At 43.0% G+C, this 26,413-nt stretch overlaps 1 protein-coding gene across 1 annotated transcript; it reads right to left on the reverse strand.

The window, feature by feature from the left end:
• Nucleotides 1–21,790: 21,790 nt before the first annotated feature.
• Nucleotides 21,791–26,201, reverse strand: slitrk2 (SLIT and NTRK-like family, member 2). Its single transcript, XM_035160589.2, has one exon. It carries the CDS (start codon nucleotides 25,329–25,331, stop codon nucleotides 22,653–22,655), a length of 2,679 nt encoding a protein of 892 aa, XP_035016480.1. The 5' UTR covers nucleotides 25,332–26,201; the 3' UTR covers nucleotides 21,791–22,652.
• Nucleotides 26,202–26,413: the final 212 nt, after the last annotated feature.

Genomic DNA, 26,413 nt, shown 5'->3' on the forward strand with positions numbered 1-26,413 from the left:
ACGCTTGCAGTCTTCACCTCTGAGGATATAACGTTTGAGAAATGAAGACATTTGTCTGGTTCTAGTGTGGTACTGTGCCTGAAGTTGGGACTGCTGGTAGTATTTCCATGATGATATAACAGTGGCAGCGAAATTAACAAAATGAACAGGTTCATTCTCTATTCAAACAGAAAGACAACACACCACGTCAGATGAGACACATCAAGTATAGGTAGACAAAGCCCACATAGGTGATGACGATAGGACGTGCGTACATGATACAAAAGTCCTAAATAACAATGTGAAACCAAAACTAACCAGATCAAACGAAAACAATGAAGACATGAACCTTGATCCAGAATATCTGTGAAAACGTCCTAAAACTCCTGCGTTTGACAGTTTTCTGAAGCGAAGGTTCTGATATATCACATCTGACTTCTTATAGTTTGCCATCATTACCCTCAGTTTCAGTAACACTGCACTAGTGCACTGTTGAGATCTGGAAACACAGTGACAGGGCTACAATTCTAAAAAGGGTAAGAAACAAGCAGTCAGACATTCAGACACACTGTAAACAAGCCCGATTTTCTAAAACCATTTCACCTGAAAAGATAGAGCTCTTGTGCCTCAGTAACAACCTCTCACTGCACAGGAAAACTGTGTGTTATTATTACAAGAGTGTGATGGTTACAGAAAAGACCTTACATGGTGGGGATTTTGTCTCTTCCAGTTAACCCTTTGGAATAGCCATGGCCTTCTTGCCAATTAACTTGGCAACAACTCCAAAACTCCATGGCAACACATCCAGGCAGTGAACCCCACATGTCCCAGCACCTGCACCCATTACGTTGCATGAAAGCCTTCACAAGACAATCTCTTGACATGTGTCGTAACCTGAGGCAACACTTTGTATAAAGTTAATTTCGCGGCCTGAACGTGTTTCAGTTTTCATATTTTCCTGATACTGATCCATGAAGATCAGTTCATCCTCTTTCTGTTTATACACCGTGTGAGGTGCAACAGCTGGGGTGCATTTCCCATGAGACCCGAGTAGCATGAAATTGGAGCTTCCCTTTAATGCGTAACCTTTGCTGTACTACAGTCACAAATAGCGATTACAAGACACCAGCCCTTTGGATTTCTCTTCATTTTCTCATTGTCATCATTAACTGAGCGCAAAGGGGCCACAAGCTAGCACAGGATTAGTAATGTCAGCAGTGTCTACCTAACATTATGTAACACCAGCTGACCTTATTACAAGTGAGCTTGGCTGAACCCTTTCACTTTTATACATTCCTCAATAAGTAAGGCAGAGATCCCGATGAAATCATAGCAACATCTGTAGAATGCAAATACCTATGAACAGGCGAAACTTGGTGCAGCTCCGGAATGGGGCGATCTTTATTCAGTTGAGCAGCTATGGAGGCGCCACAGAATTTGCACCACTGTAGAAAAACCTGTGTTCTCACCTAAATCCCATAGAGGGGAATAGTGTTGCACTGATCTGTGCAATTATTTGCTTCCATTAATAATTGTTCTAACAATTCTATACTATAATAATAGTAATCATTATTCTATGTGGTACTGATCAGTATTTAATGCTCTGTTTTATAAGTATTGCTTGTATTTGAATTGACCCTAATTATATGTCTTGTCTGTACTTAGTATGTGTCTCTATAGAAATGCCCCCTCATGTATGTTTGAGGAGCAATAATTCAGAAAAAATGACCTGTTTGAGTGCAGGATAATTAAATTATGTCAGGGTCGGACAGTGATTAACCGGCAGTGTTAGAGGTGCTTGGTCATCATACATTAGAGGAGGGGGGGGTACACAGCCACTCTGTAGCCAATCGGAATCCAGCTGTGTCTATGGCCATTGCCCCAGAAATGACCTCCACGGCTATATGAAGGATTTTTTTTCATGGTTTTGCCTCATAGCATGACCTTAATGTCTGTTTCAATCACATCACATAGCTCTCACGGTTACAGTAGGGAGAGCGCATCCAGCTGTGCGTCAATACATGCGATGATGCCGGCAGTCAGGGGATGGAATCACACACAGCACACACACTTGTCTTGCTGTAATTGCGAGGGGCATTATGTTGACTACTTTCCCCGAGGCTAACCGTAACCCTCGCCTCCACTGAACACTGCATCCCATATAAAGTCATAAGTCAGAAAACCCCAGCCACGCCGATGTTTTTACAGCCTCCTGTGTTTCAGTTTGGGGATAGCAGCCTGAGGGGGAAACATGGATGCCTGTGAGACTCACGCTGCTTTATCAACAGCCACAGTTATGATTAAATGTTTGACTTCACAGGAGCAGACAATGACACAGATTGCTTTCCTTTTGAATTATAACCTTGAAACATAGTTGCACTGTCAGTAATTTCCGTGAGTCCTTTTGTTTCCTAGTAAAAAAGAGTTGTATAGCTGTCACAGTCAAACCTTGCGTGCTCTGCAACATCTGAGGCTCAGAACATTGGCTGGAAGTGAAAAAGCCACTTTGTATTGCAGATTTAAAGGCGCAGCTCCAATATTAGTCTGCTTCCAGGTACTAAACATTGATATAGGAGTAGTAGCTCTACCTGTCAGGAACTGGTCACAGCATCACAACACACAACCTTTTACGGGGCTCATATCACATACAAGTACAATTACAACATGTTTGACAGAATGCATACACTGGACATATTTGCCCAATGACTGTATTAATCTACAAAATACTTGTGCAAACACAATCAAGCTCACGTCCCACTGACTCGCAGATTGTTCTGTGTCTACACAAACTGTGTCGTGTGATGACAACTGTGCCAGCCTCTATTTGCTGACACAAACTGAGATGTGGTCGAAAGCTGACACTGAAATAAATGTATTAAACTAGAAGGACACTCCGTGAGCGCATACCTCTGCCAAGGCTGATTGGCCACTCACCAAATTACATGCAGATGTATTGATCAGATCTATTCAAATTGATATATGGATCAGCACCAAATTGCATATCATAGGTATTAGTGCTCTACACATGCATGAATGTTTTCATTGAGATCTTTGCATTAATACTTCAGAAATCTACAGAAATTGAGGGAAAGCACTGAATCTCGCAAGTGTTAAAGAAAGTGAAAAATAAAATGTTTTTTTAAATAATATTTTAGCCCTATTTGCTTGTTATTGTATTAATAAGCTTGTTTTCTGTATAAATGAGTTTGTTTTTTCCCCAACAAAGACAAGAACATGTGCACCCCCAAGATATACATGATCACGCAGCTGGAGATTCTCTGCTCAGACGCATTCACATCAACAACAAGACAGCAGCGCAGGCAGTGTGGACGCTGTCATCAGATCTACATTGGCGCTGAAATGAAAAGCAGGACGTTACACGCGGCGGTCACGCAGCCAGTGCGACGTATTCACCGCTGGTCGATGTTCAGTTGCAATGTGTTGTACCGTCGAAAGTGGCGACTGGCAAATTATACGGGGCTAAAGACAAAACGTCCGGTGCTGTAGCCCAAGCCAGGTTTCGCCCATGGCCCATACCCTACTCTTCTAAGTTGTAGGAAAGTGTTTTAGTGTAAGCGTCATCTTGCTAACAGACAAACAGCAATGAAAGCTTAACCTCCTTGGTGAGGGTAAAGACTTGGCACAGAATCTTCCTCTTTACCTTTTGATCCTTGTGTTTCTTTAGAACATAACCAAATGTATGTTTATGTGTCCTACTACCACCACCTATTATTTACTCACAAGTCATGCAACGAGTGTATTTAGTAGTTTATTGGTGTTGGCCCTATTGATGCAATGATGTTCAGATGCTGGGTCATCACTGGCATCTATTGTAACTGTGGTGAATCTTCACAAAGACACGCACAATATAAAGCCTCTGGAGTTGAGTCTCAAATTTTCATCATCAGTCATTTAAATTGAGAACTTGACCTTTAGAAACAGCAGCTTTAAAAAAAAAAAAAAAACAGTGGCTCTTCATCAGCAGATAGACTCAGTTGATTTTCATTTATTCCTGGGAGCCATCAGGTTTCTCTGCCACACTGGACAATAAAAAAAATCTTTGAACATTTACAATTCCTTGACAATTGATCTGATCCTGATTATTACATATCATCACAAGCACCATAAATGTGGAACTTTGTAGTGAAATAGTTTTCTAAGTTATTCATTTAAAAATGTTGGTGTGATTCAACTCTAGTGCAGCTTATCCATCACCCTGACCTCTAGACCTTTATCTACCCATGTTATGTGAACATCTCATCTCTTTCTATATTGGTGATGAATGTTATAAGTGAACATGAATCCCACGTTCTCTAAGAACTAGTGCAGTGCCCATTCTGCACATGCCAGTGAGACAAACGGAGTATTCTGGGATTATTAGACGGATGAGATGCTCTTGACGATCTTTGTTTTATCTCAACAGTTCAATATACTGTCACATTTTATTGTTTGTGTGCTGGACGTTGCAGGGCGTGTTAAAAACAATCTATGTTGCAGAGTCCAGTTAACAAATCTTTGCGTTTATCCTGCCTGGTGTATCTGCAATGAAGAGCATTTGCTTTATTTCTTTTCATGTGTGTGGCTTATACTGAAGTTTAAATTATTGACTTTACTGGTGTCATCAGATCTGTTAAGCAATCCATTCAATCTCCAGACCCCAAATCACCTTCAGCACAATGTAAAGCATTGCAGGAACAAAACAAACGTTGTGCTTTTACTTTAGAGACTAATTGCTAAAGAGGAAGTTGTTGCCAACATTCAGCACCTGTGACTCCTGTGTATCAGTACGAATGTAAAATGTTATGATCATCAAAATGATCTGACGGTCACTTTGACCCATAGTTTGGCCCAGTTACCGACCTCTGCTGTAGTTGTGACCCTGTTGTGTGTTCAACAGGGTCAGTAGACTGAAGGCACACTGTTCCACCCCCACTGGCTGCAAGGTGCTGTTTGCCTATTTACTCTATTTCCTTTTATATTGAAAGTATTGTGTGTCCAAATTGTACCAAATTCGACACTGCACTTCACTGGGCCACTAACAAAACACATCCTCAGTGTGAGGTCGATAAGATTCACAAACTTCGCATTCCACATACAGACAGTCAGGCAGGATTAGTAGATAGATGAACTCTTTAGAGTGTTGTGTATGTTGTGTAGTATTGTAAGCACCATGGTTCCTCCTCAAATTGTTAAAATCTCTACATTCCCAAAAATAAAGACAAAATGAGAGGAATATTCACCTCTTGAATGTGCCCAATGGTAGCTACAGCCCTAGTGTCAACACAGATGGAAATAAAATGTTGTAACCATCTGCAACACAGTAGAAAAACTTTAAAACTCTCTCTCCTCTGCTCTTCTTCCACTGTGTTGAGCACCCTGACCCTCAACACAAATTGCAGCCCAGTCACATAGTGCAGCTGAGCTTCATGAAGGAGAACATTCAGCTACACAACAGCAGGCTCCAGTGCACACAAGTAAAGTGGAGGGTGGAAATACAGGCATTTATAGAAAATCATTCAAGAGTGTTGTACACACGCGCAGACACACACCTTGTTAACCTCCATATATCACCTCGGACTGACAAAATCCCTCATTTATTACGCCTCCTGTTTACACTTCCTGTCTTTGGCTGCGAGGAATTGTGGGTGTTGTATTGAAATATTGACTTGAAAAGTTCCCGCAGGTCCAGCCTGCACCGACTCGTTGTCAAAAGTATTAAATGTCACAGACTTCAGCAGCCCACACATACCTAAACACAGATACAACACACTCACACAGACACACACACACACACACACAGCCATGTTGTGTCAAACAGAGTTGTTGTCCGACACAGAAAGGAACAGAACTGCATCCAGGTACACTCATTCAGCTATGGCTGCCAAACTATTGCCTGTGTCCACATAGACACTGACACACACTCATTAATGCAGAAAACACACACACACACGCACAAAGAAATGTACTGGGTGCAGTTGAGTGATTCTGAGATGAAGCAAACATCCCTGTTTATTACTCTGTGTGTGTGTGTGTGCGTGTGCGTGTGTGTTTGTGTGTGTGTGTGTGTGCGTCAGCATGCATGCTCCTGAATAAACATGAACTTTGCCGTGAGCATTTTTCCAAGAGGCCTTAACTCTTCTCCCCTTGGAGAGAGAAAGGCCCTTAACCAGCCCTATCTGATAACTGGCTATTGATTTATTCTCTCTCTCTCGCTCTCTCTCTCTCTCTCTCTCGCTCAAATACTTAAGCACTGACTAGCCCTCCCCTCACACTCCGAGTGCTGGCATGTCAACAGACTGCAGCAGCTCGACTGGGCAGCAGACGCCACCAATGTAAGGCAGCTAATTAGGGAGGAAATTAAATGGTGAGATGCGGTGATAGAATTCAAACAGAGTTCAGCTGAGCGGCACAGAAAGAAAAAATAAAAACAGTGATTGTGTCTGTGTGTGAGAAGATGCTCTACTCCCCCTGCTCGCCTTCTCTATTTTATTTTCCCTCTTCTCTTCTTCCCCTGGTCCTGTGCTTGTATTTAATGGCGGTCGCATCATTTTGAGCACTTGAGAATCCAGTAGTCCTGAAAGACGGTGTTTTGTTAAGGGAAAATGAGATGGAAAGATGTTTTGATGGACACTAGATAAGAGTTCCTTTGAAATGCTTGTGGCTGAAATGAGCTGAGAAACTCAAAGTTCCACTCAACCAGAGTATAAATGATGGATTCCAGATCTGTGTGTAAACGTGGGCACTTCACTGCAAAGTGTGGATGTGCAAATGAAAACAAAGCACATCAGCCTGCAGGCAGCTCAAGTCAGCAGGAAGGTAAAGTAAAGGACAAAAACGAGGAAATGTGAGTTGACTTTAAAGGAAATTGCCAACAGGAAGTGCAGATTCTGTAATTTTTAGTGTATTTTTCCTTACTCATACTTAAGGACAGAGGATGTCTCACCTTGTTAAGCCCTATGAGACAAATTGTGAATATGGGCTTAACAAATAAAATTTGATTGATTGATAAGGTGGGAAGAAGAGGAAATTGGAGCTTTTGACCATGTTACATGATTCTCATCAGCATAATCTACTTTGAACTTGGCATGTACATTGCCCGAGTAAGTGCAGTGCCGAGTTTGGACACGCTATACCCTGTCATGGTTATCTGTGTAATTCAGTATTTTTTTATTTGGTAGATCTGATCTTCCTAATGTGTCTCAGGTCTGTTTACTTCCTGCCTTTGTCTGCTTCCCTCCATGTGTTGATTGTTTGCCCCACCTTGATTTGTTTCACATGCTTGTCCTGTGCCACCTGTTGCTAGTTTCTCATTAGTTCAGATTGGATTTAAGTCACCTCCTCTGTTCAGTCTTTGTTGAGTTGTCTGCTTTGTCTTGGTCCCTGTCTGCTTGCTCTCCTGATCCTGCTTTGTTTTTGATCTGTTTATTCCTTCTCTGTCTGTCCCTTATTTATTTTGTCAATTTTTTCAATAAAGTCTGGGGAGGGGGGTTTGGATAAGATCTGCCTTGTGCTTGCACACCGTGACATCCTCTCCATATTAATCAACTTTGAAGAAACAGAGGCGGCTGCTGGGACTCAACAGGTCAACAGTTCAGCAGCTTTGGGGTTCTGCTGCACCTCAATTACTCTTACAGTTCCAGAAAGAAAGCTGCAAACAGCCCATTCCAACAGGCAGGTGTAGAACGGGCAATGCACTAGTTAATTCTAAAGGTGTGTGTGTGTGTGTGTGTGTGTGTGTGTGTGTGTGTGTGTGTGTGTGTGTGTGTGTGTGTGTGTGTGTGTGTGTGTGTGTGTGTGTGTGTGTGTGTGTGTGTGTGTGTGTGTGTGTGTGTGTGTGTGTGTGTGTGTGTGTGTGTGTTCGAGTTCGAGTTCGAGACAATCGTATTTTGTAAACTATTCAAAGCCCATTGGATTTGCTGGAAAATTCCCTGTCACATAGTTAAAAACAATCTCATTCAACCGCTGTTTCCAAAATCAAGACTGAAATTAATCAATCAATAAATTCCATCCACTATGTAAAAACAATTGTTTGAACCAAGTACTCGACGACTAGCCAGTATCAGTCAGCAGAAGTTGGACGTTGTGAACCATTTAGCAGTGAACAGTTTCTTCCGGAGTTGGCAGAGACCAAAACAGAGCTAAAAGGAAAGTGCAGATGGGTCATATATTCACCTTGTAAACAGAGGTAAACCAGATGAAAATGTTGCTTCAAATCTATCTGATGTATAAACAGGGTTGGCCTATTGGCTACCATGACCACCACGACACAGTGGTAAAAAAACACATGATTTAAGCAATTTCGTATTAATGAGATGTATATTCGAAAAAATTGTGCCTCAAAATTTACCCCATTGTGATCTCAACACAGTTTGGTTTGATCCATTGATCCATTTGCAAGGTTTATTATTGTCACTGCAGTTGTCTTGTCACTGCAATACTACTACTTGTCTCACAGGACTCCAGAGAAATGAATAGGAAGGAAGGATTAGAAACAGGGAGAAAGTCTAATCATAGGAACACTGCAAGGAAAAGAGTGAATCAATGTGAAGCAGGGAAAAAAAGTTAAACAAAGCAGCCAACCAACCAATCATTCAGCCAGTGAATGATCGCAGTTTGCTGCCTCCCAGAGGGCCGCTGTGTTATCTTGAGTGGGGGCAAACCGGGAGTGTTGAGCGGGAGAAGAAAACTCTCTCCACATTGTGCTGAGCCATGCAGAAAGGCTATCGAAGCGGCACACAGTCAACACTGAACTCCGCTCCAGTCCTCGGCCCTCCTTTCACTCATTCTATACAGCCTCTATCAAATAACTATTGATCTGCTCTTCTACTGATGTGACTGGAGGTGTGTGTATAAAGGAGAGATTAGTTTATCATTTTACAATGTTTTTATGTTGTGTGCTGTTATGATTTTATTGTGATGTTATGGTTATTATGAGCTTTAAAATGTGTTTTACCGTTAACATCTTCAAACTACCTCTGAGAATCTTGTAGGACTACAAACTGTGGACGGTGGAGCAATCCAAGCCTTAGCTCTTCTTCTCGACACCTTTTTTTTCCATTCTGCTACTCATCATCATCACAAACTCATAGTTAATCTTGTACTAAAATACATGTCAGTCACGGTAAGAGCTGTGTTAAAGCTGTACAAGGGTTTAGTTTTGATATGGAAATCACAGTGACAACTCTTTTCTTTCTCTCGTGTAGCCTCAGGATTGAGTTACAGTGACATTAGTGGGATTTGAAGACGACGAAATCTGCTCTTCTTCATTCCTTCATGTACCTCCTCATTTTCTTCCTTCCTCTCTCTTCTGTCTTTTCTGTCCTTTTACATCTCCATTTCTTTTTGACATGATTATTAGTTGCTGCTGTATTATCCCTCCATAGTTTCATCTCTTCTTTGTTTTCTTCTCAGTAACTTATTAATTATTCAGTTTTTTTCACCACTCATTCCATCACTCAACAAGAAGAAAAACACCATGGCCTCTAAAACCTTCGCGACCTTGGGTCTGTCTCCTCTATGAACTCAGATTTCCTGTCTTCTCTCTTATTGGTTCTGTCTCACTAAAAGTATTAAATGCCTTCACAAAGCAGTGTGTCAACGTTCCATCCAATTATATAAACGCATACATGGTATGGGATCTTTTTTTCCTTGACATTATCAAAACCAAAGTTACTAATTGTTTCAATCAAATTATTTCAATACACTAATTTATTGACCTTTATTCTCAGTTGCAATTGCAAAATACAAAAAAAAATTGTAAGTACCAGGTGCTGCTAAAGGGGGGCCAGAACCCTGAGGGTCACATATTTGGAAGTAGTTTCGGGTAGTGGGACAAATTGCATATTAGGAAATTCAACATTAAAGCACAAATAAATGATATTCTTCCTAATATCGATCGATAAATAAACATTCCATCAAGTCCCTGTTCTCTCCCCTGGTACATGGATGTCTTGTTCCATGTTGCCCTGCTTCCCTAACACATGACATGGTAACCCATGCGACGTCCGTGTCGGTAAGACTCTCCTGTTTGCAGTTACACTCATGTCTGAGGTCGGCTGGTAGCATTAAGGACCTTGCCAAAGGGTCTTGTCCTGCCCTGACCTCCTGTACCAAACAGTGGTCTTATCCACTGAGCCACAGTGAAGTAAAGCTTAAGTGAAGAAAACAATGGGGCCAGTGGTAATCAGAGCATTCTGGCTTGTAACCCCAAACATGGAATGTTGCTCCAGCAGATTCCAGGAAGAAGATCTGACATCTCTGTCCTAGGAACAGTTAAGATGCTGTGCAGAGCCCTCAGGCTTCAACACAAGACCGCCCACATGGGGTAGGCGGGGTTAACTAATTTTGGTTTGTTAAGGAAAACGTGCTCATGTTCAGATGTGAGGGTTGCTAGATTAGATTCTGTCTTTTTTGGTTTGTCTGTAAATACAGGCCCAGTCAGCAGCCACTCAACAACCCAGGACTTAGTGTAGATCTGCATTGATTCTGGTGTGATTTAAAGTGAGCCAGCTCCATTAGAGGAAATGAATTCTGAATGACCCCACAGGCCCCAGGGCGGGTTCTCTTCATTTTCATTCCCTTTTCTTTCTGTCTCTCTTTTTCATTGTGTCTTTACCTTGCTCGACCTCTCTCTCGCTCGCTCGCTCGCTCACCCCTAGGCTCTATGCTATCACCTTCTGTTACATGTAGAAGTGAGGAAAATCCATTTTGACCAACAGTGACCAGTTCAACAAACCTGGGGCTTCATTTAAGTGTGTGTGTGTGTGTAGGTGTGTGAGAGAGAGAGAGACTGGATATGTAGTGTGCACGCAAACACGCACACACACACACACCTTCCTTCAAGGCAAAACCATGTCCAATCGGCCTATTGAACCAACTCTATTGATTGTCTACTCAGTCTTTTCTCTTCCTCCTACACCCTGGCTTCCACTATTCTGCTTTATCTCTGTTTTCCTTCCCTCTCTACCTCTTAAAAAAGTATTTTCTCTCTCGCTCTATCTCTCTCTCTCTGTAATTGATTTCCGTCTCTCTACATCCTCTTGTCACAGAAGGGTTCTGCGGGTCAAGCTCCTTCGACCTTGACACAAGAACTAGATTGGAGATAGAGAAAACTCTAATCCAGAGGTGGGGAACCTTTTCCCTATCAAGGGACATTTCAATTTTTACAACATCCTTCGAGGGCCATAGTAAATCATTGACCACACCAACCTCTCTGATGTATTGTAGGTTGTCAGGCACATCACCCAGCCCTCTTCAGCTCCTGATACCTATAAACATGACTGAAGTTTGCAAAGTCACCAGCATGTCCAGATGGCATTGCAGGTTCTTGTAAAATGGGAAAATGCAGTGTTCTCCAATTGCACCTGCCACAGACCTCTCCTTCCAGAGAGCTGAGAAGTTCTCTAGAAGCTTGACAGTCAGATCTGAAGGCGCAATCACATCAGGTTTTCCCTTCTTCTCCTTTGTCTGGCTTATTGGCGAGTGGCAACTAAAGTCAAGGTGCACTACCGCCATACACTGTTCTGGTGCACTGCTCCAGGAGGCACTGCAGCACCAGGTCGACACGTGGAGTGGACGGAGCAAACCCCTATTCCAAAAATCAATTCCATGTTTGTGGAATAAAAACTGAACTAAATTCCTCTCATCTCCAAGAATTGAGTTTACCTCTTCTTTCAGTTTTGTAAAACCACATGTGCATATTTTGCATGATTCAAACATGACACCTCACGATGGTAAACCAGATTTCCATAGCTCACTCAGCTGCTCCTTGATGTTTAGCCCTCTGCTATAGATGAAATCCATGGTAGAAACTACATTTGTCATTATATCGTTAGATTCTTTGTGATTAGCACATTCTGTGGAACAATTTAACTGTTTCTGGTTCTAGCAACAACAATGCTCCTTAACAACTTCCCTTTCTGAATGAGATTTCATCTATTAGCTGGCTTTCTACAAAACTTGCCTGCAGAACATGTCAGAATGTGGCATTTGGAAGCTGCTTGTTGGACACCCAAACCAAGCTGAAGAGCCTAGACATCTTTTTAAAGATATTTGTCTTTATAACTCATCCAGTTTAGCTGCATCTTTCCAGCTGTGATGACACTCATAATAACAAAAATCTTTTTTAGCCTTACAAAAGATTCTTTCTCTTGAAAAACGTAACATTCCACATCTTCCTTTCCTAACAGGGGCCATGATGCTTTCCAGTGATGACCTGTGACCTGATGGACATACAGCCAGAAAAACCGAAGCACATTCTAGTCTATGAACATTTTACTCCTGTTATGACATAATAGTAAGTTAATAACTGTATAAAACTGTTCTGGTTATTGAGCATTAAAGGTTATTCTTAATCATAAAGTCTGTTAAGTAGCTTTTTCTGTTGCTTTCAACCTCCTCTCACAGTTTGCTCAGTCACTGGGCAAACGTGATACTTTTAGGAAATCCCTGAACTGGATCGAAAAGCTCTGTAAATGTTATTATTAGGCCTATGTGAAGAAAAATATGATTTTGGCCTATTAATATCAGGGTTTTTTTCAGTTTCCTTCAGAGACTTGGATCATTGCTGAAAAAAAACGTTGTAGCGAAAGAAACAGAAATCATGAGAACAAACAACAACATATCTAAAATAGAAACCAAAGTGAAAAATAAAAATATCATCCAAACTCTGAGTTAATAACCTGCCTGCTCCCCTGATGGTTGTGCTTCTTGCCCGATTATTCTACCTGTGACATTTTTTCCATAACCAGTGATTTCTGTTGATATTATCTGACTCAATACATCACCTGTAAGCTGTCTACATTTTTGACGTTCTCTCTTCCATCTTCATGCTCCATTTGCATCACTACCACCAGTGGCAAGGCTCAGGGAGGAAGTCTCCCTCTCTCCCCAGCACCTAATTCATAGGATCATTGCCATGACATTCCACCTCCAGCTGAGGTGACAAAGTTGATTCTTTTGTTCACAAATTGGATTTCATTCCAAATGACTCATTCTCATTTTTCTCTACAGGTGTCTTCTGAGTGAAATATCAAATAATTGAAAAAGATCAGATAGTTTTCAGAGCTGAAACAACTTTTAGATCAAATGGGGGAGCTATTGTTTTTCCTAGTGAGACTCATAACTCTTTACCAGATCAGTTTTACTGTAAAAGCCTTACATGACCATATCAATGTTTTAGTTTTAACTCAACAACAACCATGTGTATGTTTTTATGTAATTTTTCAAATGTAGGCTGGAGTGATTTCAATATATTTTTCTATAATTCAGCCACTGGTTTCTTTTTATTTGAGTATGAAAATAAGAAAAGAAACTGATGTGATGACAAAAGTTTCAAACAAAAGTTGCTTGATTTTCCTACTGTTTCTGAATAATAAGTAAGAGTGACTGTCTGGGAAATATGTTATTTAAATAAAAAATATAAAAATGAAACAATGAAACATGTTCAGCAAATATGTGATTTCTACCGATGTAAAGTATTTTTAGTAGTAGTATACATTACAGTGATAAAAATATACTCCTGCACCTTCTGCACGAAACACCCACTGCAGATGTGGTTAGATACAACTTGCTCGACAACCACTGACACTCAGCACCAAACCACTCTGGATCAAAGTGTTATCACTCGTGCAGCCCTGAAACAGATACAAGCAAGTTCAACATCTCGGATATCCAATACTGGACACTGATAGGGGAAAAGTAAAACAACCTTGATCAGAGTAAAGCAGCATGTAAGAGCTAGAATGACTTGAAACCAAAGGAGTGTGTCTGCTGCAGAAAGCTTTTAATCTCCAGAAAGGCACCGGAGTTATTTAATCACTGGCACGTGGCTGATTTTATCGTAAATGTCTGTTGTTTTTTTTAGCAGCTTACCTTGGCTGATAGATGATCTGGCCTCTAAAAATGTTGGCTGTCAGATACCATAACATTAAAAGTGCAATTAGAAATGCAGTCCGCCCCCCCACCCCCTACAGGATCCTGTCAGAGCACAATCAGTTAACACACCTCAGGTAAACAGAGACCTGACACTGCAGGGCAACAGAATCTGCGCAACTGGTTCAAACATCCCCGACATTCAAGCCTTTTCGCAGACGAGCTAAAGCTTTTTTAGTTCTTATCTGCCGCTGCAGTCTGTGTCACATACACGACATCCCAGCCTGAAGATACCAGGAACAAAGACAGTGGTGTAATACTGCTCTGACATGCCGGAGGTGAGTGAGTGCTTTACTTTATGCTGCAGTGGGGATCATTGCCACCAGTACAGCAGACCACAGTCAAACTTCCAACCAATACAACATTTTTAAAAGGCTGAATTCTCAAAAATATGTCTACAACAACCAATTTTATATTAATGTTTACTGCTGCAGGAGAACATACTCAGATTTTGGCGATGGGCGCCACATTGGGAGGATGTGTATGATGGAGGATTCTGGGGAGTGAGGCACATCACATGATTAGAGCAGTGCAGCTCTCAAGTGTTGCTCTATTAATGAATACAGTCAATTACATATTTCTAAAATATTTAACAAAAGGCTGGAAAGAAGAACGATGTGTGTAAACCATGCTGATTTCAAAATAAGTCAACTTTGCAGATATTCTTTGAGTGAGGGGAATGCATTGGTCAGTATATTTGTTCAGTGCATGTTGTCAGGAAACAATGACAAATATATGTAAATATATTTGCTTACAAGAAAGCTCAGTGGATGGAAACTTTAAATTAGGGCTGGGACATGGTCACATAAACACAAATGCGAAGCGAATGTGAATAGCGTGGGTCAAAGTTCACCAAAGTTTAACTCCATGTAAGGCCAGATAGCTGATTTGCTTCGCCACAGGAAGCAAATGTTATATTCGCCCCCACTTCAGGCTGATTGGAAGTGAAAAGTCGCTACTGATACGTTTGCATTACACATGCATTTATTTTAGAAAATTGCTGTTTGTCAAGTGCTTTTTTAATTCTCTGCTCAAAAAGAGTCACAGAATGTGACATTTATCCGGATAAATGTCAATATTGATGGATGTGAAAATGTCAATATCTTGATAATATTTTCCACCACAATGCAGAACCTTACTGACCAAACCCCAAAACACAATCAACTGATATTAACCAGAGGAGCACAGTGAAATACCCAGTTTTGCGAAGCTGAAACCACCTTAAAATTACAAATCGATGATCGATAGTGCTCATTATTTCTGCCGTTTGACAAAAGGGATTAAAAAGAACCATGTCATACATGGAGGATCGTCTTTCCCCCCAAAAATAAATAAATAAATGATGAGTGAATGACTCAACTGGGTTTAGGGGGAAGGAACAAGCTGTGAACACAACATTAACAAATTAACGCCTTATCGTCATGGCAGACGCGTTGCTCTTTACACATCCAGCAGACACACTGACATATTAACGTTCATTTGGAGGAAGGTGTCTTGACACTATGGCTCTTTCTCTTCCTTCATCAGCCAGTCACTCGCTAACTTTGAGTGTCGGCTGTTTGATGCTGCACAGGCACTTTCGGGATGAAATTAAGATTTAAGCCTGCAAACTAATTACATTGCAAACGAATTAATAACATTTAAATTACATGCAGACTGCCTCCAGCTCAGAGCAGCCATGAGTCTCTCTGTCTCTCTCTCTCTCCCTCCATGCTTGCTTGACTCTACTGCCTCTGCCGTCTGCTGTGTAACAAAGGGAGAACTCAGCACAGAGCACCGCCCACTCCCCCTCCCAGAGCGCTCTAAAGTACAAAAGCAGACATGCGATTCGCCGGTGCCGTACACATCGTCGGCTGTGTGTCAAGGATACTTAGAGCGAGTTGCGTTTATCCTGTCGTTTCTCTCTCATGAAGTAAATCTTCCGCAGACATGCCACACTGCTCGCTGAATTTCTAAAGTAGAGTGGTGTGACACACACAGTTACACACACATGCAGAGTTTTCAGTGGTTCACCCAGGACTGAATATAACCTGCTCAGAAGGCCGCTCTGGCTAATCATGTCTTGCTCAAGTGTTTATAGAGGGTTGTGTCATTTGAAATCAATCACAGCTAGTCACAGATCACAGGTTACATGTCAACATACTGTCGAGCCACTGACATGGATACAGTGGAACCCCCTCCCCCCAGGCATGGCTGCTTCAACACATTAGGCCGCCGGGGGGCACACACTTGTTGTTGGACCCCTGCTGATTCGCATACCTCTCTGTATCCTCAGTGCATTGTGTGTATGTCGCATAGCTTCAGACATGCACTGAACTCTGGTTATTCTCCTGTCGTTCTCCAGAGGGGCTGTGTGTGACGAGTCAAAGGCTCTGGACATTCTACGGAGTTTCTCCTGCCAGCCCCCGAGTAGAAACTCTGGGTAATGTCGGAATGAGCCCCCTTGAGAAGACATCAGGAGATTATCCAGAGGATTCACCACAAGCCATAGTGATGTTTCTGAAAACTGAAAAAACAAAGAATACAAATATATCAAGATGAAAAAGAGGAGCAACACATGTGGGAGAAGCAGATGAAGATGTCGAATCTGAAAAAAATGAGATTCTAAAGCTTTTAGTGACACAGGCCAATGCCAGGGTCGATGTGCTGTAAACCAAAAATATGTGATCTCTGCAGTGGTGCTCACCTGAATGCTGCAGAGACTTGTGTGTTTTGAATCTCCTGAGTTCATTTCTAAAAACATCTGTCACCTGTGCACAAGGCCGTCTCTATACAACAGCTTCATTATGTGCATGAGATCCAAAAGAGCAATAATGCGAGAATGCGATTCACAACCTCTTTAAGCTCTGACCTGACTAACCTTGACTCCTTGGAAAACCTGACCTGACAAACGAAGACACATTATAATTTATCTCATTCATTACGGACCGTAACTTCTCCAGACTGATGCAAAAGTCAGGGCACTTTATCGTCCAGCACAACATGCAAAGGATCAGGAACAGTCACATAGACCGACTGATATTTATGAATCCATTACTTGAAGTTGGGGGGGGTGAGTTGTTTCTGGAACACTTTTTTTTATGTTATATGTTCAAATTCTCTTCAGAAAGCTTTTTCTCTTTCCATCACTACCCAACCTGCCTGCCCGTGCTCTCACTGCGCATGACGGAGAGACATACAGTGCTGAAGCAGAGATAATACACAGAAGTTAGCAAGTGAGTCATGGAATAGCAGTCATCAGCCAGTGCACGATCATGTCTTTTGTGGGCGTTGCATTGACAAGAGGAGGGGGTGGGATGTTTCAAAGTGTAGCCTGCTCTTGCTCGCTTTTCTAGGATTACCAACCCCAGCTCTAATGTGAAGATAAGCAAAAACAGATGTGACATGGCACATATTCTAAAGTTTGTGTTAAATCAAGCATATAGCACTGATTTGTTTCTGGTGGTTTAGGGTTAAGCACCATGGGCTTGAGGGAACTTGTGTGTGAGGGGGGTCAACAGGGGTTTAGGCCCCCCCAAGCGATTGACTCTAGAACTGCTTACAGGCTGAACTGAAGACAAGTATTAACATTTCACATTAATATGTTGACTCAGATCCAACCCTACAGAATGTGCTGAAAAGCAAAGACAGAACACACGTCAGACTCAAGGATGCAGCAGAAATATGACGCACAAATTCTTCCTGAAAACACAACTGAGGCATATGGGAGCTGTATCAATAAGAGACTGCAGTTTTCTCTCTATTACACATGTTAAGGTCATCTGTTAAAAAGGAGGAGAGAAATCTTACCACCTACAGCCTCTGTTCAATATTTCAATATGAACGACTAAGTTCAAGGAGAAGGGTGGGGGGGGCACTGCAGGGCTCAATGAAACGATTAAGCTTGGATGGAGGAACTGTGCACTGTCGTCTAAATGAAACACAAACCTCTGTAACGGAAATGACAGTCTGGGATGACGCAAGCATAATTGAAAGTGAGTTAAGGGGAGCGACTAAATAGACTGATGAAATACAAATCATTGAGTGTACACACACACACACACACACACACACACACACACACACACACACACACACACACACCATGGAGTTCACACAAACAGAAAAGGCCGTTTATATCAAGTCAGAGCAGCAGCACGTATGCTTCAAAGTCATCTCTGAATCGCTTATCCACACATTGAACCACACTATACGAATACCAATTTATAGTCCTCCATCATATCGCTCAGAGAGAGGGACAAAAAGAGAGGGACACGGTGTGGGCTGGGCGAGAGAGGTAGACAGAGAGTGGAAGAGAGAGAGAGAGACACACACAAAATACCTATTTATACCTTTCATTCTTGTGTAAGATGAAGGAGAACACACTGCAATGATATGGGCATTTACACATACAGTATATCAATATATGAATGCACTGAGTCACTCATTCACTCACTCATTCACTCTCTCTCTCACACACACACACACACACACACACACACACACACACACACACACACACACACACACACACACACACACACACACTCATACACGCAAGAGTGTCCCAGAGCTGCAAGATAAGAGAAGAGAGTGTTCTGGAGAGAAAGCTTCCTCATTGGTGTGCAAGGCTGCACATGTTCCAACCCTCCCTTATGTGTGTGTGTCTGTCTGTGTGTGTCTGTGACTGAGAGTGTGCGCCACTGTGTGTGTGTGTGTGTGTGTGTGTGTGTGTGTGGAGCACTCTTTCCTTCACTGCCACTAAAAAGACACAGAGGACCTATTGTGCCCAAGGAAGGAAAATCACTCCATTTTCAGAGAAAGGAAAGGAATGAACAGCTCTCTCTCTCTCCCTCCTTCCGTTCATCTCTCCTGACCTCTCTCGCTCCTTCCCTCTCTCCTTCCCCGCCTCTCACGCTCTCTCTTTCTTCCCCCTCCCATTCACACACAGCAGCTGAAATGGTGAGGCTTGTTAAAAAAGGGGAGCCCAGATGACAGCGTTCGCAGCTTTGCTTACCGCAGCATCTCCCCTGCTCGCCGGGTGCCTTCGAAACCACAGATGAAAGCAACTCAATTCTCTGCATCATAAAAAAAAAGTTACAGCACTAAGGGGCCACCAGTGAAAGCACAAAGGGAGAAAAAGAAATGGGAGGCAGGAAAGTGGAAAAAAAATCCCAGGGTTTGGAGTTAATGAGGTGTTTCATGCAGCATTCACAGCAAAGCAACATTAAAGCAGGATGTTTTTCAGGTGCAAAGAGCGTCACATCATTTGCTCTGGATCACAATTTTGTTGCAAACAATGTTATCCAAACACTGAGCTTTCTACCTGGTAGTAGTAGTTGGTTGAAATAATCTCTTATGGAACAATTGTGAAGTTGACAGGGACTCGCTGACGTGAGTTGCCGAGTTCTTACGAGATGGATGTGAATGTGCCTCTGTTGTCCACTTTATCAGTATTATTTTTTGGGGCCATCACTCATGGTGCTAACTTTGCAACACAACTAGAAAACCGTAAACAGGTTTAACCAATCTTACTTGGAAGAGAGGACTACAATAAATGCAATTACTACTACCTAAACTGCCTGTTGTTAATAGCCGTTAAAATTAGTACACCGACTTCCTGGTTGAACCTTACTGTAGTTGAGAGTATGAATTCTCAGCTGGTCTTGGGTGAGAACACACTGCTTTTTAAGAGTTTTCCCACTCCCACAAGAAAAAAAAAGGATATACCTCGGTGCACATATCGCATCATCTATGTAGAGTATGTTGTTAAGTATGTTGCTTTCTTGCTAACTGTACATACACATTGTACAAACAGGGCACACAGCAGACAGTGAGGAATTAGGACACACGGAGTGTTTCCCTGTGTAATGAGGCATCACTGCAGACAATGTGGACTCAAGCTTCAGTTTAACCTGTAAATAAAATGGTCCAGGTAATCAAAGCTAAACTGTTGTTTTATAAACAACACATCTGATTGTCAAACTATGTGTTTCGTATTCAAAACATGTCAGCGATCGATTTGATTGGTACAATCATTTCACATTTTCACTGATTGAAGTCATGGCCAGAACTTTGACATAAGACAGTTATTACTTCACTTAATATGCATTACTAAATATTTATTTAACTAACTTAAAGGTCCAGTGTGTAAGATTTAGGTGTAAGGGATCTATTGACAGAAATATTTATTATAAAATAATCCTATTGATGTTTTCACGAGTGTGTTTCATCTAAATTATACCAATTGTTGTTTTATTTACCCTAGAATGGGCCTTTATATTGAAATGGAGTCCGCCATGTTTCTTGTAGTAGCCCAGACTTGACAAACTAAACATGCTTTGAGTCTTTATGAAAACTGAAGGTTACCACAGGTTCTCTTTCATGTTTGGAACTTTAAGTGTCTTTAAATATAAAGACACTTCCTGTCTCAACATGGTTTTGACTATGGAACAGAAAAGTAAATCTGCTAAAAATCCCTGGATGTTGGCTGTGGACCAATTTCTAGCTATTTCAAACATGGTGTGTTTGGAAGTTCTGGAAAAATGTAAATTATATATATTATGTGGAGAAAAAAAATGACAACTGAAGCCGGAAGACACAACCAGCCTGAATGCAAAACTCAGGGACTTTCCCAAAGCCCCTCCACACAACGCTTTGCTACCTCAACCTCAAAGAAGTGAAAAAAACTTGCTCCTCTAGCAGGGGCCTGTTACCGGCAACATTTCAGCACCTTGGACAGCTACACATTAGCCAGCAGAGATCCAGCGGGGGGGGGTCAAGAACAGGAGGAGGTGGGGAAGGAGGATGAGGACAGGGGGTGGCGACTGGGAGGCCATTCACAGAGCATACAAAGAACCAATGTCAACTCGAGTTGAAGGACAGAAAAGAGAATTAGCATTACAGCGGGCAGCGCAGTTCATCCATGTCACAAGGCAGCGGGAAGGCCTGGAAATGCACAGGGGATCACCATCATGCACCCGTGGGCTCAAACGTGTGGCGTGTTTGAACTGCAGATTATAGAGAAACGCAGTGTTTCCGGGTCTTGAGCAGTATCACTTCTTTTTGCTGCAGACCACATTTTTCCTGTACTACTCGTTCACAGCAGCAATGCAGCACAGTCAATTCCTGCCCTGACAACAATCCATCCACAAGTCACTCGAGACGCAGCAGCTGCAACATTCATCAGTGTACAGAACGGAAGTCGTTGCTGTATGCGTTTGAAGAGATGCTTTCCAGCGTGCTCGCTTTGCTGCAGACTACCTTCAATTTTCAGCACAGGCGTGTTCTCCTTTACTCGTTATCCACAAGGGGTTATCCACGACTGTTAATTGCTACACTGACAATTCTTCTCTCCTGTAAAATTACGCTGCCCAAGAAGCAACACAACATCATCAATCTGCGTACGTCTCATGAGAACAAACCCAATCTTTTTTTAAACCAATACAATCAGTGTACAGCCCTCAGTGATGTCCGGACACGTGCTTGTCCCTGCTGAAAAACAAATATCGACCGTCCACATCAAATGTTAGTCGTCTGTGCATCGTTCAGAGGGAGGAGGAGGAGTTTGGAGAAAAGCTTGAAACAATGTGTTGGGCGGAAGAAAGGAGGCCAGAGCAGATATCAGTGAATGCAGAAGGAGCAAAGGAAACAAACAAAAAGCACCTCATCAATCATTAGAGGAGCCGTCATATTTCAGTGGAGAGAGAGAAGAAGGAGCTGCGGGTCAACTCTATTTTCAATTCTCTGGCTCCCACCACACACGTACACACACGTACACACACTATACACACACACACACACACACACACACACACACACACTAGAGCAGTCCACAGCCCACCGCAGCATCCAAAAATAATCATGCACAGTCTTAACAAATTTTACCTCACGCTTGGGATCTTGACAAAGTGCTTCAGTGAAAATTTAATGGCGCCATTTTTTCCACGCTGTATTGCTCCCCTATAGCATACAATGTTCTCAAGAAGTTGTACATCTCCAAAGACACGTCATACTGAAAGCAAAATAACATGATTCTCCCTGTCAACAATATCATTTCACACTCAGTCTCAAGTTCACTGTTTTCTTTTTTTTTTCTTTTTTTTCAATTTGACATTTTACATAAAGATTTGATTCTTTAAAATACAGCACTTTCAGAAAAAAAGAAACATTTTCATTTTGCAGAGAGTTGGTAAAATAGTTGAGTGCAAAGGCACTTTCTGGAGTAAGTATAGTAAGATTTTGCCGCTTATTGGATTTCAAAAAGATTTTTCTTTTAAGGTCTAACACTCACGTTTTATCTGTGTGTGCTAACTATGTACAGGAATGTCGATCTGTAGCATTTCCTCTTCTACAAAGAATAATTATTTCATACTTTTTTCAGTTTTTTCTTTTTTTAACAGGGAAAATAAAATACAGTTTTATGAAAAGCACAAAGCCGTATTTGTACACAATCCTGCCTATTATATACCTGCTGTCGTCAAAGTCTTTTAGAACTTCATTTTTCAGAAAGATGAAATAATTTATACCTTCCAGGAGAAAAAATAGAACTGCATAATAATATAATTCTTATACTCCTTTTATACATTTTGAAAAGAAATTAGAGAAGAAAAGGAAGAGAGAAAAAAGATCATCAAGGCTTCAGTTCACTTCCAGTCAATCTTGTGGGATTGAACACGGATAGATAAGATAGATATATAGAGAGGGCTATTATTAGAGTAATTGCATGATTATTATGAATTGGGGGGGGTCTTGTTGCTATCTTACAGTTGGCTCATCGCAGTCTGTTTCTCCAGAACCTCCAGGTAGTCTGGTTCTGTTTTTAGCTTCCCAGGGAGCAGAAGTGGGTGCTCATTGTTTCTGGATGGGTGATCGGCCCCGTAGTATTTCCTGGGGGTCCCGTACAGCACAGTTTTGTTCAACCTGTCCTGGTTGGTGACATGCCGCCGGGCTGTAGCAACCTCGTAGGGGGGCACGATGCAAGGTCTCTTAGGTAAAGTGCAAAAGTTGTAATTGAAAGGAGGGACACCTGCAGCTGTGGGAAGCTCTTTGTTGGGCCTCTCCCCTAAGTTTTGATACAGCATCTCAGGAGGCTCTGGGGACAAACCACATGATGTCGGGGATTTATCCATAAAATCCACTGTGCTGATGGTGTAGGTCCCCGGGCTGCGGGTGAGGACGTCATCCTTCTTTGCTTCCAGGGGCCCGAAGCTAAGCTCCTTCAGATTACGGTAATAAGCCACCTGCTCACCATCCTTCTGCATGTAAATGGGGTTTTGGCACATGGAGCCCACAGGTGGGGGGATGTAGTTATACATGTGTGTTTCAGAGGTTTTGTCTTGGGTTGGTTCTGGAGTGTAGGAACCATATTGCACTTGGAAAGAGTTGAGATCTAAGTTGTTGGCACCTGTGGGCACGTGTTCTACCCCTTTGCGCCGTTTTAGAACAAAAACAAAGAGGCCTGCGCCAAAGCATACTGAAAGGATGAAAACAACAAGGAGCCCAAGAATCAGGACTGAAAGTGGGACCTCAGGGTGTAAGTCAGGGGTGTGGAATCTGGATTCAGTGGGGCTGACAGAACTAAAAGAAGAGGAAGAAGAAGAAGCAGAAGAGGGGCTGGTGGCTTCAGTGCCGGGGCTTATTAACGTAGGGTTTTTTGTAGGGGGGGCATATTGTGGTGGGGGCACTTCACTAGGCTCAGGGCAGATGGCCTCATTGCGAAGCGAGCGCAGCAGGCGACCCGCGTGCTTCGAGGGTGAATCACATGTGATTTCGTTGACCACCACGCTGGTACTGGACAGCTCCATCCAGTTTTTGAGCGCCACAATCTCGCAGGTACAGTCCCAGGGGTTCTCTTGCAGGTCAATCTGTATGAAGGCTGAGAGCTGGTCCAGAACACCTTTAACTGGAAGGTAGGAGAAATGATTATTCCGCAGGTTGAGCCTTGTTAACATGGTTCCTCCAAAAACATTGTCAGGGAGCGACCGTAATAGATTGTTGTTGAGAAACAGCAGCTGCAGGTTATGCAGAGCATTGAATGTTTGTGGTAAAATGTCCTTGATGATGTTGTATTCCAAATACAGATACTGGAGCGACTGCAGACCAGCAAAAAGAGATTGAGTAAGTGATTCGATGTAATTCCCATTGAGATAGAGACGTCTGAGGTTTGTCAGATTCTCAAATGCCCCCTCCTGAATCACTGCGATCCTGTTGTTTCCTAAATGGAGCAGCTCCAGTGAGCTGTACTCAGTCAGATCGGTTCTGTAAATGACTTGCAAGTAGTTACCAGTCAGGTGGAGTTTCTTTGGGTAGGAAGGCTTGGGGTTGAGCTCACTGATGTTATGCAGCTTCCTTTCCTGGCAGTTAATGTTCAGTCCGCTGTCAGGGTTTTGTGATGTGCACACGCACACACTGGGGCACAGCATGGGCACAGGGGAGCGGGTCTGGTAAACCATTATGGGCCCAAAGACGTGTTTGTCCTTTGAGATGCGAGCGGTGGGCCTATAGCGCATTTTTGGTGGGCGGGATGCTTTTGGGGCACGGGTGGGGGTGACCATGCCGGGTTGGTATGTCGGGGGAAGGGCTCCTTGAAAGTGAGAGTCAGAGGGGGGGTGCACACGCTCGCCAGCATTCCTGCGCGGGCACAGATCCTGCTTTATGAGCTGGGTGATGTCTTTACCGTGCAGCCTGAACGGCGTCTCACACACTATGTCCCCCACAAAGACGGAGATAGTGTCTAACCAGGATTTGAGAGGAATTAGATCACAGGTGCAATTCCAGGGGTTCTCCTCCAGCTGGATCTCCATGATGCCGCCTATGTGCTCCAGGACCCCGGCAAATGGCAGCATCTTAAGCCGGTTGCCACGTAAATCCAAGTGGGTAAGGAGCACAAAGCGGAAAATATTAGGGGGCAAAGACAACAAAAGGTTATCATTAAGGATCAACACTTTGAGTTTATTCAGCTTACTGAAAGCCCCCGGCTCTATGGCGCTGATATAATTATAGTCTGCCTGTAAATACTCCAAACTCTCCAGTCCTGCAAAGGTGTCCTCTTTAATCACCTCCAGGTTGTTGTTGTTCAAATGGAGCCTCTTCAGAAAGCGAAGCCCGTTAAAAGCCCCGGTTCGGATCTCCTGCAATCCATTATTCCCCAGATGCAGTGAGGTGACATTGCCATAACTGACAAACTCATTGGCACCGAGCCGTGACAGGAAGTTTCCATTAAGAAAGAAATGGGAGATTTTGTTTGCTGGCGCCTGGAACTGACTGACGGTGGTAAATCCTTTATTCTCGCAGTTGATGTTCAGTATGGTCTCCCGCTCCTCGCAGGCGCAGCGGGTCTTGCAGATGTCTTTGGAGGCTGAAGTTTTGCGGCTCTCCGTTTCGGAACGTGACAGGCTAGTGACCGTGAGGACGCTCAGCAGTAGGACGCCGCTCAGCATTTTTACGGCCGAAAATGGTCGCTGAAATACAGATCCAGCATTTAACTTTGCAGCGTTAGGCTCGGGTGGAGAGGAAAAAATCGGGGGAGTTCTCACAGTAGAGAGAGAGGGGGTAAAAAGAGGTAGAGGCGCGCTCTCTCACAATCACACACAAAAACACTTACAGACACACGCACACGGGCGCAGAAAACCGGCGCACCGCTGTTATCTGGTGTTAAAAAGGGACCGTGACGCACCAGACGTGCGCAAATCTCTCCATTGCCCTTCACTCTGAAATACAAAATCCGTCCCAAAAAAAAAAATCAATCCTTGAAAGGAAGAAAAGTGACACCACCGCAAATCACCGGGCTCCTGTGTGGCGGTGGCTGGACTTGGCACATTGTCAGAGCCAGAGGAGACTCGGAGGGAGAAAAAGCCGCTTACTGCAACCCCCCTTTTTTCCTTATAGAGAGCGCCAATTTATTCAGTGGCTTCATGCAGATCACCGGCAGCTGCAGCCAAACACCGGGAGACAGACACAGGCTGCAAAACGCTCCCTCTGTCCCCACCCACACTTAAAAAGCGCTTCATGTTGTTGTCCAAGCAAAAAGAACCAAAAAAAACACTAACTCTTTTTTGTTAAAGATCCAGAATTAATGCGCCAAGACGCACCATGACGCACAGCCAGCGTTCCTTAGCGTCTTCTCCAACAGAAGGAAGAGCAGCAAAAGTGCGGTGGATGGTGGAAAAGAGGAGGAAAACGGAGCGCGGTGAGACAGAGATGAGACTTATATTCCTGGAGCCGAGGCATAACTACACAGACATACAGCTTATACTGTGCTGTCTCCCCTACTCCTCCGCTCCGCACGGCGAGAGCAGCACTGAGCGTCTGCTGCTGCCGCTGCTCCACTGCGTTAGTCTCTGCGCGTGCGTGCATGCGCGTGTTTGTGTGTGTGTGCGTGTATGTGTGTGAGAGGAGCCAAGGGGCCGTTACGTCACCGACACAGTCAACATGAACACACACAAACTCTCTCTCTCTCTCTCTCTCTCTCTCTCTCTCTCTCTCTCTCTCTCTCTCTCTCTCTCTCTCTCTCTCAGACACA

The sequence above is a fragment of the Hippoglossus stenolepis genome, chromosome 7 (genome assembly GCF_022539355.2).
Source record: "Hippoglossus stenolepis isolate QCI-W04-F060 chromosome 7, HSTE1.2, whole genome shotgun sequence".
NCBI classification, from domain to species: Eukaryota; Metazoa; Chordata; class Actinopteri; order Pleuronectiformes; family Pleuronectidae; genus Hippoglossus; species Hippoglossus stenolepis.

Coding starts and splice junctions, on each gene's coding strand:
- slitrk2 (XM_035160589.2), bottom strand. CDS start 25,331: ATGCTGAGCGGCGTCCTACTGCTGAGCGTCCTCACGGTCACTAGCCTG.